The sequence below is a fragment of the Opisthorchis viverrini genome (assembly GCF_000715545.1).
Source record: "Opisthorchis viverrini unplaced genomic scaffold opera_v5_272, whole genome shotgun sequence".
Lineage (NCBI taxonomy): Eukaryota > Metazoa > Platyhelminthes > Trematoda > Opisthorchiida > Opisthorchiidae > Opisthorchis > Opisthorchis viverrini.
The window spans coordinates 314,547-335,159 of NW_008751930.1; the positions used below are offsets into that span (position 1 = coordinate 314,547).

Here is a 20,613-nt window from a genome sequence, read left to right on the forward strand (position 1 = left end):
AGGTGTGAAGCCGTACTAAATCATGCGTCAGAATTTGAAGTAGTTTTCGTTTCGTCCATATACTCCGAGCGAACGTCCCAGGAGCATTTCGATTCCAAGGCTCAATGGTTGATGGGAGAATTTCATGCAGCACGCCAGTAACAAAGCTGGTGAGAAAAGGCAGCCTTGTCTTACATTTTGCATATGGTGAATTCATGTGAAAGCTTGGTATGTACATGTGCCCGCTTTGACACTTCTCAAGAACTTGTCTGTAGGTAAATGGAATGATCGATGCATCCTCGGTCACGGCAAAACCCAACTTGATTCTTAAGAGCTTGTATCTCAATAATGAATCAAAATAATACCAGACCTTAGGTGCGACGCACATCAAGATTATATGACGATGGCTTTCACCTGATCCTGTGCCCTTTTTGAAAACGAACCACCGCTGAGACACTCCAACACACTACTATTCTGTTTTCATCCTCAATATTTTGCAGTATGGTCATCAGGCTCCTCAAGTGTTTCATTATTAAAAGGCTTGGTGTGAAGTCCAACTGGGCTGAGTCCTGTGTCACGTAGGGGGAACGGTGTGTCACGCTGGATTTCTGTTTTCGACGGCGGGACGATGTCGGTACCCCATTCCAGCTCAATTTCCTACAGAGACTGCGCTCAAGGCGGTTTTCACAGGTTGTTGTGTGGACACTAGTCTTGAATGAACGAAAGCAGGTGGCGGCCTTTGGCTGCAATGAAGGGCCTCCGCATCCTCTGGACGTCCACAATCCACCAGTGTTCTTCACTCTTCAGCCTCTTGATTTTCTGGCGTTTGAGGGATCTGTGCGCGCCATCGTAGTCGCTGGTTGTCGGTGTGGCTTTTCTAGGAGCACAGACGTGATCTCGACGATATGCAGTGTTCATTCAGACGAGTAAAAGATAATTAGATAATCATTCAGTTGTAGCATTATTTCGGCGACTAGCTACCATGCCACTTAGAGGAAGCACGAGGGCTGGGATACTGGCAGGTTGCCAAAGGCTAGACAAGAGACGTGCAGATGCAGAGGTTGGGTTCGAACAACGGATCACCTGGTTAGTAAATCCGCGTTCTAACCACAGCCATGTCATCAGTCGGGAAGCGGGGTGGCTTGGATAGGCGGTTTTGAAAGTTACTATGCAGCCTCTAACTAACCCTCACTAACATGACTGCGTTTCTAGTAACTTTTAAACCTGGTCAGCCGGATACTCTTGAGCTACCGTAGCTTGTCGAAATTGGTGAACGGAATTGCTTACGCCGACGCCCGTGATGCTGACGGAAAGCGGAATGGTTGCCGGGCGGCATAACATCGTGATCGGAGTCAAGTGACGTACTCCAGGAGTACCAGTCTAATTGAGGCTCCATAAGTAGCTGACGGCCATATTATCCAACTTAGTCCGTGGTTGGCTTACAGTTGGTAGCCTCCAAGTTCACACAATCAATGTTCAACACAAATGAAGCAGTTGATCCCAACCAACCTTTCGCCGAGCATGAACTCCAGTCCTAACGCCTAATTGTGCTTCCGGGGTTAGTTGTTGAACACGGAGGGTGCCTACCATCTAATATCATTGTCAGTTATTGCTAACAGAAGCTGTTACTTAATGCGCAAGCAAAATGGCGCGAGCATGTCTATGTTAGTTTCCGGAATCGGCGACGAAGCATCGGTGTTGAACACTGATGTCATGCTGTCAATAATGATGAGTTTTTGGTTAAATTCAAAGAAATTGTGGGAGCAACTGGTAAGCTACGACCCTCGTGAGGCTTGGAGGACTTGGCATACGTGGTTACTCGGAATGTCATCCGGATTGTTGAGTTGGCTTTAGGGTATAGGTGAGTGCACGGATGAGCCTATATTATTCAGGGCGATAGTTCTTTCTGTTTTTTTAGGTAATCAGTTGTTGTTAAGACTATTGCAGCGTTCAACAATAACTCACTCCAGTGTTCCATAAGATTATCGAAGCCTGAGTGTAATCGCTCTTTGGTGAATCGGCTTTTGCCATCGTGGTGGTCCCGATGCTTATCCTTGACACGGCCCTTCACAGTAACCCACAATTTCGACATGAGACCCTGGAACTTGGCCATTTAAGCTTTTTACTTCCTATCTGTACATGACTGCTATGTGCCTGTCAATGTTTAGCAGATGAAACACCAGAGTGCGGTGACTGGCTTTTCCACCGAGGACGCAGTCCTCCGAAAGTGTTCCGTTAAGGACAATTTACTCTAATGTGCAGTTACATTTCAGCTTCTGCGGTGCGCCCATTTATGTTTACTGCTGAAGGCTGATTTTACGTCATTCAAGGCGAGATGCCCCAGTGGTTAGAGCATGCGTTTACCGACCGGAAGGTCCGTAGTTGGTACCCGACCTCTGCCTCTCGACTTTTCCTGTCTAGGGTTAGGCAACCTGACAATATCCCAGCCCTCGTGCTTCCTTCTGGTAGCATGTCATTTAGGCGCCGAAAGGGTGCTACAGCTGAATGATCAACACTTTCCATTACACATTTCTCATTAACATTGTCCTACCGTCTTTGGGCTTCCCGCGTCAGCTATTTAACGTTCCTGTTTCTTTTTGATCGAAGGCATTCTTCAAAGTTGTTGAAGTTAAATGCCAGTATTCACAATTGGAATCTTTATCCATTCTCGATGTTTTGTACACACGATTACGTCGTTGATGTCGGGAAAGTTTGTAATGATGTGGAGCATTTTGTCCCGTACCAGTAATTGCCTTTTTTGGACGTGCTGGTTGGGGATAAATTTTGTGTTCTGTACTGACCACAGCCTTGCGGCCGTGGTAATCTTCAGAACAGAAATTTTCTGTACTGATATCTAACTATTTTTCGCATATTACTGGTCATTCGTGTACGCCGCTGCCATCAGTTTGTCCTGAGCATGTATAGTCTAGTTACTCGGAATGGCATCTGCTTCGCAGTGACTGTCAGGTTGCGCGTCTCGCTCTCAAAGCGGTTTGAATGAGTTTACGTGTTGGTATGTTTATGAGTCCAGAGTCAACCAACGAAATGCACCTCGGATTTAAAGTACTCCAAACAGGTGAGTGCGGTCCTGAATGGAAACGTGTCTAAAGGTCACTGATCTGTTACTGTGCCAACGAACGACTCAAGACAGTCGTATCTTTGGTTGCAGATCTTTCATGATAACATTGTTTCAGTCAGCTGGTACTCTCGAGGCAGTCCAAGGAAAGTTCGCGTTTCGACGGCCCTTGTCTGGGCTTGGGCGGTATCCTGGTCATCGTACTTCATTCGAGTTGCATTCGAGTGTGCGACAGTCTAACGCGTATCGTCATTAAGGCTGCTGTTTCCCAGTGTCGATCCCATTGAAATTCCGCTGATGGGCGTATGTGCTGGAAACCCGTCAAACTGTTTGCTTCTTTTCTTGAATCACCATCCACCCTTTCTCCATGAAGCGGTCATCGTTCGGCCACCTGTACTATACGAAGCTCAACAATGGCCAGTCTTCGCCTTGTGACTTTTCTGCTCATGTTTTTAACCCTCCCACCCATTGCTTCATTGGAGCAAGTTTACGGAGGAACAATAATTGCACTGGTGGTTCGCTATTTTGTGCACACATCACTTGAATGTTCTAAAGAAGGCACTGGGTCTTATTCAGGGCTGTGGTTTGCCAAATTCGAGACGTCAGCTTCGGTGACGTGTGTTGTGTGTTTGGGCGTGTGTGAATGAAGTCATAGTTTAGCTACCTGTGCCATAAGAAGCTCATGATTAATGGCTAGTCTTCGCCTTGTGACTTTTCTGCTCATGTTTTTAACCCTCCCACCCATTGCTTAATTGGAGCAAGTTTACGGAGGAACAATAATTGCACTGGTGGTTCGCTATTTTGTGCACACATCACTTGAATGTTCTAAAGAAGGCACTGGGTCTTATTCAGGGCTGTGGTTTTTGCCAAATTCAAAACGTCAGCTTTGGTGACGTGTGTTGTGTTTGGGCGTGTGTGAATGAAGTGTGGCTTCAAATGTCCAAATACGTATTTAGTTTGCTTCTGCTCTGTATCATCCGAATAACTGAATACCAAATTGGGCAATTCGCTACTGAAACCCAGCAACAGTTTGAGTCAATCGGACTTGTCTGTGTTTCTGCGTATTCGGGGGCTCAGCATATCAAAGACTTCCCTTAGGTCGTTCTATTCACTTGAGCTTACAGTCCGTGCCGTGAAAAACTTCCGCCATTGCGATTAACTTTATCACACCAATTCACAGACTACAAGTCACCAACAACAACCTGAATTTAACCCCTAACCAGATGACTACCAGGTGCTAAGGTGCAACTTCTGTCCCGGGAAAGACGGAGAATGTAGTGCTTGTGCCTGAACCTCAAATTTTGCTTAATACTTTCTTGGGTACTGTTTAAAACTGCTACTATGGGTTATTTGTCAAAACTCAACTTCCTTCATAGAAGACCAACAGTTGTTCCTCATAGAATTTTTACGGCATATTAAGGCTCTGTAGTGTTCTCTCAATTGCGTTGTTTTCTCCACTTCACTTGAGTATCAAAAAGACCCCATGTTCCGGTCCCAATGTGAAGAACGACAGATAGCCTAAGCGCGAATTTACTGACCGGAAGGTCCGTCGTTCTAACCGGACCTCTGCATCCACATCCCCTGTCTAGGCTTGGGCAACCTGGTAGTATCTCATCCCTCGTGCTTCCCTCGGGTGGTGTGACAGGTAGGCACTGGAAGGGTGTTACAGCTGAATGAACGACAAAACAGCATGGTCATTTGGACAAAATGATTAACCGCAGGTTTTGCTTTATCTCGGCTTCTGGATAGTTGGCCATCATATGCATCATGTGAAGACGAAGTGCAGAGAGTTACAAATACGGGTTACTGACAACGAGCGATGAATTCCACAACATCTAGTGACTAGATAAGGATGACTGCATGAGCACGGACATTCGATTGAAAGATGTAGACGTAGAAACAGTGAAAACAAGCTCTGGTGGACGTTTTCGGGTGTTTTGACGATGAGGAATGCATTAGTCATCGTTCGGTCTCCAGGGGTGTCAGCGATCATGAAGTATTTTGTTTATAAATGTTTCCATGTATTGGGTAACGCATTTTTTCACAATCCCACCAATTACTCTTGTTGGGCTAGTTCATGAGGGACAATGGACGGTACAGCCTGTTTTCAGTCTTGGGCCTACAGAAGACTGAAATTTTTCTATTCCATATTCATCTGACAGAAGTTAGTTTCACTACATCCACTTATTTGTTGATATCTTTCTTTCTAGGGTGAAAACCCCGGGTGGACGAATTGTGTACATTTACATTAAGAAACGTGGAACTGTTCCCAAATGTGGCGACTGCAAAACGAAACTCCCCGGGATAAAGCCTTCAAGACCACGTGAGCGTTGCACGATGAGCAAGCGCTTGAAGACAGTTAATCGGGCCTATGGAGGTACAAGGTGTCACAAATGTGTCCGCAACAGGTACGGCTAATTTTCGAATTGACAAATTTCGTTCAGGGTTATCCGTGCCTTCATGATGGAGGAACAAAAAGTACTGAATCAGCTTGTGAAGGAGAAAAAGCGAAGAGATAAACGCTTGGCCCTACAGCAGCAAGCAGCGCAGAAATAACTCATTTTTCAAATATACACCGTTCTTTACAGTCTTGGATTTCGGTTATTTTGTATTTCGGTACAGTTTGAATCACTACAGGTTTTCGGATTTACACTTATCCTCTTTATCGGTCTGTCAGTTGCGAGGTGCTCTTGACTTGTTCGTGCTTTTGTTACGCATTGAAGATGTCGGTACCGCGCGACCATGGATTTCGGCTTGTCTTCCGCTCGCCAGGCTTGCCAAAGCATGGGTTATCGGGTTGAAAGAATTAAGGACCCCGTTGGCAGCATATTGGTTACACTGGGACCAGCATACATCAGTGAGTCGTGTCTTCTATCGAGGTTGGTTGCGGAAAATGGTCCCTAAAATTAGTCCTTCCCATTTTTGCATAAGGGGAACGGTTAAGAACACAGAATCATCTGTGATAGAGAGTAGTCACTTCGACAGACTCACTACCAGCCTCTAATGCCTGTGTGCATTGCGGCAGGTATGTATGTTCCAGTAAATCCTGTCTAACTGTCAATATTAGTTATTCTTGTCACTAACTTAGCTGTTGATAAAATCGCCAAGCAGAAAACGAAGACATCGAGGTAAAAAAGGTTGTTTGGAATTTGGTCCTAATTGCTTGCGGGTTGACTTAGCAAGTTAAGAACGTCAATTGACTTTTCTGCAGCAAAATACGGCCGTGTATAAACGCATTCCTAATTTGATTGCAAGACCTTACCAGTGATAGGCCTAACTGAATAGGCAGAATAGAAATTACTCAAGACGAGAGAGAAACTTGCACTCGTCGACAGTTAGCTGTCTGCACTGCACCGTAACCCACTGTATCAATTTGAACTCCGGTGAGTTAACCGATGGTGTGTTTGCCTGGCCTAGCAATTAGTTTGTAGACCTTTCGTCCCCAGTCGAGGGGACATCAATGCACAACTGAGTGGTTGGGAGCTAAGGTGCATTATTTGGAGTTCTGGCACGACACAGTATATCTTTCATTCACTGGGTCGTTACGTAGTGTTTCTCATTTTACTAAACTGCAAGAATGATCTCAATTCCTTCGAAGTCACTGATATACACAGAGTAGAATGACCAAAAATCTACCCTGGTTCGGTAAACCATGCATGCTGAAAGGTGTGATAACCCCTCCATTTTTTGGAACGCCGTGCATATAACGAAGCGAAGCCGGTGACGTCCCTCATTGGGTGGCAAATAAGTTGTGAAACAACCAATCTACGCCCCGAGTATTTTCGTAGTTCGCGTGCTGCTGTTTGTGCGGGAGTTCTGGGTGCTCGTGCAAGGATTGCAGATGTGTGGTCGAAGTAAAGACTCACGATTTATGTCCGCTTTCACCTCCCATATATCAGCAGTTGTTTTGTGCGTCGTGATTTATCTATCGTACTCGTGCTTCCAATGGGATGGAGCATGCAATGTGAACGAATTAAGGTCGGGTGAAAGTAGTTCGCTTTGCAAGGCACATTGTGCGACTATCCTTTCGAAATCTAGTTATTCGGTGCTGCCAATCTGCTTACCGTAAGATGGTTTTCATGAAAGACCGGCACTAGTGATTCCGTCCCAGCACCGGACTCGTGATCGGTGTTGCCGATGGTTGCCTAAAGCAGGGCGTAGCCACTGCTGTCGCTGACCATTTTTGAACCACCCGTTTGGTCACATTAACTACAAGCCAAAATTGTCGGCAGACCAGCCAGGGTGGTATTCGAGTTCATCCTTTCACATGCTGCCAACCAACCTCGTGGACAGGTTGAGACTAAAAATGCGGACATGGGACGCGTAGTGTTGTGCGCTTCGGTGGTAAAGACCTGGGACCCGCTTATTTTGGAGTGTGGGCACTGCTGTCGAATGAGACCAAAGCAGCTGGATGTGTAGAAGAAATTCTGGTGGATTTAAAAAGAACTGACATCTGGGCTGCGGGACTGTGCGCAGTCGGTACCTCGGCAGGCAGCGGGAACCGACGGGCTAGGATGGTAGCTGCTTTATTGAGAACTGGTTCAGAAGTATTTCCGTATTTTCAGCTAGTTGTCTTGTTTGTCTCTGGTTTTCTACGATCACCTAACCGCCACCGTACCGTCATCAGGAGACCAGTGGCGGTCCGTTAAGGTGTTGCTAAGTATTCGAGGATACCCGAATATTAACTCAGTAACCGACCGACTGATCACCTTAATCTTTGCATCCATAATTACGTGTTCAAAATAACAGGTCAGCGCCTTTTGACGTTATAGATAAAAAGAAGGTAGGAACGCATGTTTTCACATTTGCAGTAAAGTCCGCGGTGCTCATATTCTTCACGCAATCCATCCAGCTGTGTCGCACACGGCGCCATCTCTAACGGGCATTTTCTGTTCGAAGTCTCCGCTTGAATGACAACATCGGTGTCCTAGTGTTATTTTTAGCACTCGAGGCGGTTACTAGTCGTGGCCTATAGCACCTATGTGGTCGACTCGCCCAAGTGGGATCCGGTCTTGTGTGGGTTTGCGTTGACCAAATCTTCACACTCCATCAGGTCCACTATGCGTACAAAAGACAATTTTATTATTCCTTGATTTCCAGGTTTCATTCAACTCGGTTGACCGATCTGTTCTATCTTTGATACGCGTGCCGGTCAAGGAATAACCCGGAAGTCTGTGAACATAATACGTTGTTTGTATTCACAGGTCATGTGATGTATGCGAGTATACGGAGAGCTCTCTAAAATCTTCCGAACACAAAGCGGTGTCCGTGAGGGTGCCCACTCTCTCCATTATTTAATTTCTCGATCGATAAGGTAATGAGACGAACGCGGGGATGTCTCCAAAACCCATATGTTCGGATAAACTAACGATAACCTTGTCGATGGCTACTGGTTCGGGCAAACTGACAGTACGTCCTACCCATCGTTGAAGACGACGTTTCTGTCAACTGCTCGTGATGTCAACGTTTTCGGAAATCGTATCACTAACATTTACCGTCGAACCAGTTGGTCGGATTATCTCGGAAAGTGTTCTCCGTTGCAAAGGCCTCCGTTTCCCGTTATTTTGAGATCCATCAGCGCTCTCCGTCAGTCGTGCTTTTCATCATTTGGCGTTTCAGGGGTCCGCGTGAGCCATGTCAGTCGTTTGCTGCGGGTATAGTCAGACACCGGTTCAGTCAGCTGCTGTGACGAGTTGCAATGTTCATTTAGGGCGTGTGAAGAACCTCGAACAGGTGGTTTCAAAGGCTGTGGTCATGGCATGGGGCGAGACGGCCCAAATGGTTAGAGCGTGAATTCACTGACCGGAAGGTCCGTGGTTCGAATCCGCCCTCCGCCACTCGACTTCCCCTGTCTAGGCTTGGGCAACCTGGCGGTATCCCAGCCCTCGTGCTTCCTTCGGGTAACATGGCAGCTAGGCACCGGAAGGGTGCTACAGCTGAACGCTTTCTTTCTGCAATCGTCATATGTCGAGTTCTAGGGACTTCTCAGCCAACTCAGCTCGATATTGTCGAGCCACAGAGACGGCTTGCATATGGCGAACTGAATATCTTTGCATTAACGGGTGCGTACCAGAGGGAAAGCGAATAGGTCCTCGTACCCGCACAATGCCGTGATCGGAATCCAGTGGTGAACTCCAAAATGAACAACAATCTTGTATCGAAACTGTCTACCGGTAAATTACTGTCACAAGTTCCAGCTGAGCCCCCAGCCGCTTCGCAGCTGGCGTCCTCCAAGGCTCAGGGTGTGCCACAAGTTCCAGCTGGCGTCCTCCAAGGCTCAGGGTGTGATGCTTGTGCTGAAACAAGTGATTTTAAGCACATTTGAAAATTCGTCCCCGATTATCTGTTCGGTGGACGTCACCCCCGGATCGGCCCCCAAGATGGGCTTCATCAGGGCTTAGTCGGCGAACCTGTGCGTTCATATCACCTACCATAATCACGATATTCATACTATCGCTGACCGAAGTAACCGTGACAAACTGCGCCTCAGCTTCAGAGCTGCCATCGTTCGAAGTGTGTTCTGACAGAACAAACAAACACTGCATACGACGTCGAGATATGTTGATCTTGCCTGAACCAGGCAGCCTAACAGCGCAGGGACGACCGTTTACCGGAATCTAGTCCGTCAGTGTGATTCGGTTCTGGAGCTTACCACAGCTCACAAGCCATTACATCAGGATCACCAGGAAACCGAAGGGTAAAGTGCGAGAAATCTAGATGTATGACGGGAGTGGGATCTTGAATGCTTGTTTCGGAAACATATCGGTTGAAACTGAGGACGAGTTCTGAGCAAGATCTCTGATGCCCAACTTGACACCGAGGAAGCAGGTTGAAAGGAGCAATGTGTAGCAAACCCTTTGAATTTCATAAGGGTTTATTTATGTTCATCTTGTTGGGCAAAAGTTTAGATGCGGGGCAACGATCACGTGATTGACAACTAAGTGATTCAGAATGATTGGGGTGAAGTACTTGTGGGTAAAAGTCAGTGAACGATACCGTTTAGGAGCAAGTGCTACTTCCCGTTTGCCCAGACCGAAAAATGGGGTTTAGTTGAGGTATTCCACCTTAAGTTTTCGGCTCAAAAGCCTTACCCACAAGGCAGTGAGAGGATGTAGAGTTTGGGTGGCCTATGACTCAAAAGTATCAACAGCGAGGTAGCGGTTGCTGGGGTTTCCTTAAGGGACACTTCCTCGAGTTAATGTTTCACAATTCTGACCTAATGGGCTGGCTTGGACGGAGGGCACATGGTGTAAGATATTGCTGCCTGACTCCTGATTCGACTGCGCACAGCAGGTGTCTCTTGAGCAACACAAGATCTTTGGTTCCAAACGTATTTCGAGCACGGTCATGGCCAACCGTTGGGTAATCGGTGTGTTTTTTAGAGTCGACATTTTCTGACCCGTCCTTCCTCGGAGAAAGCAGCATCACTGCACCCAAAAATATGGAGATGCCGGTCGCCTGAGTGAGTCGCTCTACTGCCTTCACACTCCCATCGCTTAGGACAATACAACATTACCTGCAGACCATCTCGTAATATGAATTCTCGCTGTTCATCGGGCAACACCTTGTTGGCCTTTTTAGTATTGGTGAACGTTTAGGAACAGGGTTTCCCAAGGATCTTGAATTCTTCAGGATCATTGCAGAACTGAAGCCTGACCACCACGATAAGGCTCAATCTCGTCACCACGCACGACATCGCTCACCGGATTGTAAGTGCGGGTCATCTCATACTGAGTAGTTTGGCCGTGCTTTTGCGTACATGCCAAGTGTGGCTACAAACAGCAGCTGGAAAATACGTTATACACGGAAGTTACCTTCGGTTATCTCAGGAGTAACTTAGTAGCAACCGGTCCAGTTGCTCAGACCCAACTGTGGCTCCGTTCTGACTTTAACTGCAGGAGTCTGTGAAAATTACGTCGGCTAGTTTCACTAAGACAGTGTATCGAATTGCAGGAGTCTGAAAATTACGGCTAGTTTCACTAAGACAGTGTATCGAATTAGTTTCGATAAGAAGTCGTTCAGCTGTAGCACCCTTTCGGGGCCTAGCTGCCATGCCACACGAAGGAGGCACGAGGGCTGGGATACTGTCAGGTCGCCCAAGCCTAGACAGGGGAAGTCGAGTGGCAGAGGTCGGGTTCGAACCACGGACCTTCCGGTCAGTAAATTCGCGCTCTAACCACTTGGGCCATCTCATCCCAACTCCTGTTTAACTCGCTGAACATAAATATACTGACTCTCTCACGTATTGCAACGGGCTCACTATAAACGCCGTTGTGACTAAATTGCTGGTGTATGGATGGGGGGGTTGTAGAGTACACATCACTTTCGTTTGAACAGTATTGTTGCGGTTCTGGAGCAATTATTCTGAAGCTTTCATACAAATAGAGGAACCACTGGAACAGAATTCGGTTATTATCAGGGCTCATCAGTCATGCAAGAGTTTACCGGACGAGGAAAACTTGAGTATTATTTTTTGAAAGAAGAGCAGAATTGTTCTGTACATTTCATCTATTATAAAAACAATAGAAACGCGGGTAAGAAAAATCAACAATTACCGGTATGTCTATGATCCACCTGTCACGTATTTTGTGCAACCAGAGGAACTAAGCGAATGTCTCCATAGTGACACACCAACAAAAAACAAGTCCAGACATTTTTCGATTGTATTGGGGTTAACAATTGAGTGTGGTAATTTATTCCAGAGGTAAAACTCGGTGTGCGAAACTCTAATAGTCACTTCGTATAGCTCATTTCCGTGCTGTCGAAGATGATGATGATGATGATACAACGCATTGGCCAAACGTAAATTACCTTTAGTTGTCTCGTCTCCTTGAAAGTCACGGTATTAGAGTAGACGACTGGCTTTCCCACTCGGAATTTTCCTCTGTGGGCGCGCGGTCTCATGTGGCTGTTTTTGCGGTGCTCTAGCCTCAACAAACGACTGGGCCTTTAGGGATGTAGTCAGCTTGTAAGTGGGAGTCCGTACAACAACATAGCAGTGCACTATTTTTGAGCATGCTCGCTTTATTTCAATTGCATCATTCCCAGCTAATCAAAATCTCTTATCGTGCATAAGAACATATTCTCCCAAGACCGCTGTCATATATTACTGCTGTACAGTGGATTCCCGTTTACATTCTCCCAGTAGTCGGGCAGTGTTAGTGAGCCTAAAACATGAGGTGGCATGCGCTTGGCAAGTATCGTTGATCGTTTTTCACAACGCTGAAGTAATTCCGTTTTTTTCTCGTTGTAAACCTCATTGGGCCTAGATTGTCTCCCCAGCACGTCCTTATCTGAGAATTCAGGGCGTGTAACGGAGAAAAGTTCACTGACAGCCCGAGCTTTCTACACTAATGTGTTTGCACACCTCACCCAGTATGCCCACTTGTTCGGGACAGATATAAAAATCAATAGACTGGTAAAATAAGTGCCTAGCCACACTTGTTGTTGAGAGAAATCAAGTAGGCATTGGAATAAATTTGTTTCTTAGGCGCGACGCGCCGAACTGTCACAGTTGGGGTTTGAACCTCGGCTCTGTTTACCAGTCACTTCAAACAAGGTGAAGCTACTTAAAGGTTAATCTCAACCCTTTTCGGAAACGGTTGTAAAAATGTTTATCTTGTTGGTAATACTTTACGCATCGTTGTACCCTGGTCTTAAACTGCTGTTGATTCTTATACAGCGAGCAATTTCCAGCGAGATTACTCGTTTCTGCGAGCATCTCCCAGTGGGTTATTGCAAGTTTGGAGAGGCCTCGCGGAATCTTGCTCGGATTGTACTAACGACGTTTTTTTGGTAGTCAGCAAAGCAAGTTGATAGTATGGATAAGGTGCACTAAACAACGTTCTGAGAGAACTGTTCCGTGCATCATCCAGCCCTGGTTTTGCGACATAACTTTGATCTGGAAAATAACTTAAAGCTCGACCCAAATGAACACAGAGGAAGCCTTTGAACTGAACATTCGTTTGAAGAATATCACAGACAAATAATAACTAGTCGTTCAGCTCTAGTGCACAGAAGCACGTGGGACTGAGATACTGCCGGATTGCCCAAGCCTAAATAGGAGAGTGTGAGATGCTGGGGTGGGGTTGGAACCACGTATCAGTACGTTCGCGCCTCAACCACTTAGCTGTCTCGAGTTCCTTGTGTCGATTGGATCGTGGCGCTTACGATACAACGAGTGGCATATTCGGAACTGGCGAGTTTCCAAATGGCCTACATGCCCGTTGTCAGATATAAGTGGTCAATACTTATTTACCCGACCGTAGGAAGCACGTGGGCTGGGATACTGCCAGGAAGCTCAAGTCTAGACGGGAAGTCGAGAGGCAGAGGTCGGGTTCGAACCACGAACCTTCCGGTAAGTACATTCGCGCTCTAACCCCTTGGTCCATCTCGCCCCGACCAAATCGAGCGTCTAATCTGAACGTGTCCAGCTAGCCTCCCTCTTCCTGAGCACATGTGACTGGTGCGGAGGCAGCAAAGAAATTCTCATCGGCTGAAATAAATTTTCAAGGTCCTATTGAGTTCGTAAATGTAGATGAACTGTGGGCACCCTACTTGACTGAACGAGCTTCAAGCAATGGGCGAAGAGCGTGTGTTATACAACCTGATGGAAAGATTTGCCAGGCTCGTGTGCTCACCTGAGCGCTGTTCCGGCAGCTAATGCACACCTGGAGGTAAGAGAAGGGCCAAACCTCATTCAAGCGCAAGCTAGGTGAGCATCAGCCCAGGCATTTTTTTCCACTTCTCTTTTTTGTTTCTCCTGAGTATCTCTTGGACAGTTGAGGACGCAATATGTTAATTATGCTCGAGAATAACTTTCGGGTAACTTAAGAACAACTCGCACTGAGAGCTGATTGTTTGATATATTCCTCGTTGCGTTCTCGGTGGGTCGAGATGGCCCAAGTGGTTAGAGCGCGAATATACTGACTGGAAGGTCCGTGTTTCAAACCCGACCTCTGCCTCTCGACTTCCCACCTGGCAGTGTCCCAGCCCTCGTGCAACCTTCGGGTGCCATGGCAACTGGCACCGAATGGGTGCTACAGATGAACGACCTCGGTGGGTCACTGTGCTTGTGTAGGTCTCATTTTTTCAGAGTTCCCGTGCCTGTGGGGGTGAAGGAGAGCACTGTAGTACCTACTGTCGAGGTCGGAGAAATGAAAATGGGGCTATTCATCCCTTGCGTATAACTTCATCGCTAGGAGATTCAACTTCATCGTGGTCGGACAGTTTGCCTACCTCAGTGACCCAGTTAGCTGTGTTAGAGAGTATGCCCGTGCAACATCACTAGAGTCTCTCCTGCCGGGTCGATCAACGGATAGGGGTTTGACAAAAACTACAGCGATTTGCTCCTATAGAGTTGAACTACTCGAATAATCCCAAACCGACCACCGCTACAATGCATTCAGACTTTTGAGGTAAAGACATGTTGAGGATCACAATCGTCCTTCTATGGACGTGTGGGAACACTGGGAATATCTCAGACTGCAAACAACCATGGACTTTACAGATATTAGTACCTTGATGTCACATCGGCGACCGCGTGGTGAAATCAGCCGGGCCACCTTGTTCGCCGCATGTAGCAGGGCGGATAGGCAAAAGCCAGTGGCTGCTGACGCCCCCTTTATCCATTCTCTTCTCTTTGCTCCCGATTTGTTTGACTTGTTCATAGCTGTTACCTAGATCCCAGGTGAAGGCACTTCATTTAGATGCCTATGGAATTAACACAGCATTCCTTAAATCTACCGCTTTTCGAGCTTCGTTCTCCTGCTTTTACTACGTCCTTCGACACAAGAAATCTTGGTAGATCGGCCAATAAGCGTACTCTACACACTCTCTCGACTGGTGTCTGGTGCATTTCTGAAACACAAATACAGGATTCAAATACAGCTGTTGGGTCTACGGTATTCTCTATGTAGACGTTACAGACCACGAACTTCGATTGATGCAGACTGGCGTAGCGGTTTGCGTCGGTGTTGGTGTAGCCTTAAGTTGACGTGCCGAGATTCATTTCTCGACTGGATACAGGTAAATAGCCTAATTTGTGCTGTTCGAATTTCTACTCCGACAAGAACCCCTACCGTTCGAACTATTGAACGCTGTTTCCTTGTCGTGTATGTTTACGTACAAACGAATTGTAGACTCGATTCACTGTCGTTATATAATCATATTAGCAGATTTCAGTGCACAGGCCAGGCGACTTGGCTCATCGCAGTTGTTTCTCAGTGGTGCTAGATTCAGACTTAGTGGATGCCGTTGCGACGCAACGGCCTTGCAGTCAGAAGCATGACGTCAGCATCAGCTATCGGTGGCGTGTTCCAGTCCTCGATTTTCGAACTACGCAAGCAAATTCAGATCTCGCGCCTGCAGATTTTCATTAAACTTTCCCGGCAAACTCCAGAAATGGGCTCTACATTTAGCAGTGGAGAAGCTTTTTGGACCACTAGTTAGGGAAACGTACCAGGGCCTAATCTACTGATTGTTACGAAACGTTTCCGGGAACGATTCCTATTTCGGTTTTCGTGTAGAGGTTATACACAGACGTTTCAGAAATGGCAAATACGCAAAACTTCTTGTACCGTTTGGTTGTTTGAAACGTGTCAAATTTTCGGTAATTCACTGAAAACCCTGGCGGCTGTTACATGTTGCTCTTCTGGTGCTTCCCTATTGATGTCACCCTCAGTGTTTGTGAAAACAGTCCAGTGGTTCGTGTTCTCACATCATACTGGTTGATGCCGAAGCAAACGCATGAGAACTACAGTTGTCTGCGCGTAGTAAACAAGTGAGAATTACGGAGCACAAGTACCTACTACTTGCAAGTAGCAACTTCCTAGTCCCTTACAGTGGAGCCGGTATATGGTTATTGCTTAAGGATGGTGACATTTCAACCGTTGTTGGACGCACTTTTTAAGCAACTGACCCGATATTTATCCACAGGACATCAAGAATACTCATTTTTTTGTACAAGACAACCAACCTGTTCTGGTCACGCCGAATGGTATCTACAAATGTGTGTGTGCGACAGCAATTTTAGGAGCAGAAGGGAAGCACAACTGTGTATACACTCGTCAGAACATTCATAACAACGGCTACGTAACACTGTCGATTAACAGACCACATACTCTGTGAGGCACTGTCTGCCCTTGCGCGAGTTGTACTCGAACATTAGATCCGCCCCGGATCAACAGTTAGGAAAGCCTTGGTGCTCTTCATTTTGTGACTGCCCTCCCAAATATTTGCACTCGCTTTCACTCCTTCAACAGAAGCCTTTGTTCCTGAAAAAGTACTGTCAACGTGAAAGCCTTCTTTGTTCCTGAAAAAGTACTGTCAACGTGAACACTCTTATTAAGGGGACAAGTACTTTTAAGAAAACCAGCTTTCGACATGCGCACTGCATAACCATTTTTGTACCACCGGCGAATTTGGCTTCCCTATGCATAATGCTTTTACAACCACTGGCGCATCGCTACGCTCGAATCCGTTTCCGAACAGCGCACTGATGACATCACCTCGATTAGAAATGGAACGTTCGCAAACAAATTACCAGGTTTAGCGAACAACCATAGCTGTTACATCTGTCGTACAGAATAGGGGAGTTTTATGCGCAAGCACTTTCCTATCAATACCTGTACAATTGGCCACAAGACTATTTGACAATAAAGGGTCGATAAATACTCGGGCTAGCTAATGAGTTGTTGAGTGATCCAGACAAACCCATTCGAGAGACGAACTGTGTTGAACCGCCATGTCAACGCAGATCTGTTATCGTAATCTAAAGGAATCGAAACCTTTCAAGTGAACGGATGCTAAGTGTTGAAGTCAAATTTCACCTTCCGAAGGTTTCCAGGAGTTGTATCATCCACTTAAATATAAAAAATGACCGCCTTACTGTGATGTAGGGATCCTGGCTTCAACCTCAGGTTTGCCGGAGTCACCACTGGTATCTAGCATTACATCTCTGCATACGTCATCAGGTGGCACACAACTTTGGCAGCTTTTATTCCTCCTCAATTTCTAGATGCCTATCAGCCCTGCATCAAGAGCGGCTCGACCATTCAATCAGTAAACCGATCTAAGTTTGGTAGCTACGACCACCGTATAAGGTTTTTGCGTGTTCTCGTACTTTCTCCTTGATGATGCACCTCGCAGTACTCCTGGGAAGTAAAAATTTGGTTCCTCGGAAAGTTTCGCTAGTTTCATATGAAAGCTGCAGGGGTCTTGCTGGAAAAGCAGGTTGATCACATTCAACCGTAAAACGCCTGGAACCGAATCGTGCGACGTCTCCATCTAGGTCGTGCGTCTAAAAAACCCCACTTCATAGTGATTTAGTTCGTCGTGAATGATATATGTTGCTGGCTGATTCTCGATGTGCCCTAAGCTTCGACCAACCCATAAAACCCAATCAGCTGGCCTGAATCTTGTCAGCCAGAATAACTCATCATCATTTTGGCCTTCCTGGCATGGTTGCACCTTGTGGAACGAAGTTCCAGCCAGTGTAGCCCGCAGGATCGTTGCAGCACTGAAGCCCGACCACCACGTCAAGGTGGCAGCTTTAGGTCGGGGCCAGAATAACTACCCGCATGAGAAACCGAAAAACGGTCAAAACACGGTTATACAATCAATCTATAACGGGACGGAGTAACAGCGAAGGCCGTGAGCCAGTTGAGGACAGCGACACTTTTCAACAGTTCCAAATGATGAGTAAGTCAGCTGGATAATCGGAATGTAGAAAGCACGCGGCAGTCGATGAGTAGACTGCGGTCGGTCAAATTTTCCCAAATGTTCCGGTTTATACTTCCCGTTCGACATGAACTGGCGTTCAATTTTGCTGGTTTCAGTTATCGTTTGCTAACGCCGATGAGCCCGTAGGATTTTACGGGCCAACTCACTCTGCGGCTCCTACTATCTGAGTTCTCACACGTAATGTGAAACCCCGTTTCTACGGCTCAGAGCGGCGACAGATCGATCAGTAGAGTAGCTCTAATCCGCTTGTTCCCGTTAGCCGGCATATGCGAAAATACGGAGAACCGCGATGCAGCATCCCAGTCGGATGGGTAAGCTCTATGTGAGCGGTATTCATTTTCGTTCTGTAGATGATGGACAAGACATTCAACCTTATTCAGATTGGTTTACGTCGCGGTTCTACTTGCGAACTCGATGTCGTGAACAGTCTGACCTCCTGGCGATCACATAGGACAGTAAGCCGACCTGTCTACCGCAAACCTAATTGAGCTCAGCAGTATTAAAACTTGAGTTCCTGTCCTAGCCCGTATGTTTTATGATCTTGAGAATAGATACAACCGACAAGCCAGACACACTTGCAGCTTCTCACGACAATGCTAGTGACCGAAAACTACCCTGAGCAGTTTCTTCAGTACCAAAGCAGGGATCAGCCGGACTGGCGTACAAGAAGTCTTCTCTCACACTTACAAGGGTGAAGTCGACAGAGGCATTCCATATATTTAGAAAAAAGCTTTGCAATCATGGTTATTGTCCCGATGAGGAATATACCTCTATCAAACTAACCTTGAGAATGTCTTCCGCACCCAACTTCATCTAGTCCTTCAGGTGTACCTGAACAGACTTGTAGTGCCAGCAGAAGCCATTTCAAACAATGGTCAGTCTGGCCTGATCCAAAAGGTTGGAGAAATCACGTTTTGATAGCCTCCATTCTTATTCTCAGCTTGAATTTCGAGTCTCTGTATTAGTCATTCTGTGTTATCGATGAGTGACTGACTGGAAACACTAGTCGAGTAACAGGGCCGGATTAGAAGTCTAGGTTTTTTAGAACGGTTACTGTACTGCAGATCAGAACCCCCCCCCCCCTGTGAATCGGGAACAAGTCAAAAAACACAAAGGCCAAAGTGTATTTTTCATCATCATCATCACAGTAAAAATATCGTACATATTGCAAGCGATCATTCATCGAAGTCAATTAGTCGAACCCGAGACCTGAAATAAAAACACGGATGGGTGTCAAAATTCGAGACATTTTCTTCAATAAGCTAGAGGGTTTGTTTGTGCTGCCAGGGGTGTACAAGCCCGCAGTAAATTGATAACTGGTCGGAATCAAAATGTTCAACATTACAAAAGTGGACGTGTGCCCGAGGTCTCATGAGAATAAACGCAAACGGAGCTCCAGAAGTTGAAGAAGACTCAGATAATGGGCTGGGATAGAAGCCGCCCGACGCAAATCGACCAAGAATACATGTAGACAACCTGATGTATAACTGAATTAGTCACAAATAACATTCAGAACTGTCGAAAAGGACGAAATTAAAATTCGCCACACGACTATCCGCAGGATATACACAAGTGTTTCCCACTACTGAAGTTTCCAAACATGCGTTTTAGCTAAATGAACCTCAAAGACGACCGTAATCGCTCGAATATTGACCTCTGAAAATGAAGGTTACCGTCCTGAACAGAATAAATGTATTCCATGTCGTCCATAATTAACGGGGAAGATCCCATTGTCTATTGGGAATCATCAGCAGTGCGCATCTCACGAAACTCCGGAGTCTCGAACCCGCGACATCCTGGGTAGTAGTTTGAAAATTTAACCGTTCGGCCACCAGTGGCTGATCAGCAGTGTGATTAAGTCACACTTAGACAGGATATCGCGCCACCCATCCTTCAATCACCGGATTCACATCACGCGGTCACACGTGTAGGCTGGCTCCTAGAGCAACTTCTAAGATGGAAGTTTCACTCGTCGGGTGAAATTTATTCTTCCACCGAGCTACTTACAGATTGTTGGTAGTGTGAGATTTGTTTTTTTTCAGCATAGACTGGCTTCAATTAAAGGACGAAATCTCCCCACTTTACCAACAGATCCAACTCCGTTTGGTGCCTACTGGATGATGGAAATCCGCTGCCCTACATACCAACAAGAATTCGAGCGATAGACAAAATTGTTCGCTCATGAATTGCGATCCATGGATCCCAATGCAACGAGCGGAGATGTATGTGGACCGTCTCTTGCGTGGTAATGCAATGATAGTTACCCCGGAGTTGTGAGCATGTCAGCTTGAACTGGCATACTGCAGAAACTTAATCAACAGATGATTTTGTGGAGCTTTTAAAATTTCATTAATCTGCCGTTTCCGCCGCTGCGATGCGAGATGGGTCGGTGGTTAGAGCGCGAATTTATTGACCGAAAGGTCCGCGGTTCGAACCCGATATCTGCCTCTCTAATGCGCCTGTCTAGGCTTGGGCAACTTTGCAGTATCTTAGCCCTTGTGCTTCCTTTGAGTGGCGTGGCAACTAGGCACCGAAAGGATACCACAACTGAACGTCTCTCCACACTTACTGCGCAACCTGGAATTCGTACTTAACTTTGGGCAACGAGGCCCACCACCTTCACTTGCCGCCACGGCCGCAATATCATAGGCTAACTGGTTGGTAGTTACACATCCAACAGATGCCGATGTGGTAGTAGGAACAGGCACGGACACCTGGAAGCGTTTGCGGGTATCCATAACGCGTTAGATGGTCGTATGTATTTGCACTCACATTGATATCACTAACTGACGAGCCGAGTTATCATGCCCACAACT

General features: G+C 46.5%; 1 protein-coding gene across 1 annotated transcript; it reads left to right on the forward strand.

The window, feature by feature from the left end:
* Positions 1-2,650: 2,650 nt before the first annotated feature.
* On the forward strand, positions 2,651-17,964 carry T265_09386 (hypothetical protein; the record flags this gene model as incomplete). The annotated part of the gene is made up of 4 exons (XM_009175430.1): positions 2,651-2,724; positions 5,266-5,463; positions 8,801-9,014; positions 17,893-17,964. The coding sequence occupies 4 exons, from the start codon at positions 2,651-2,653 to the stop codon at positions 17,962-17,964; spliced, it is 558 nt and encodes a 185-aa protein (XP_009173694.1).
* Between the last annotated feature and the right edge of the window lie 2,649 nt (positions 17,965-20,613).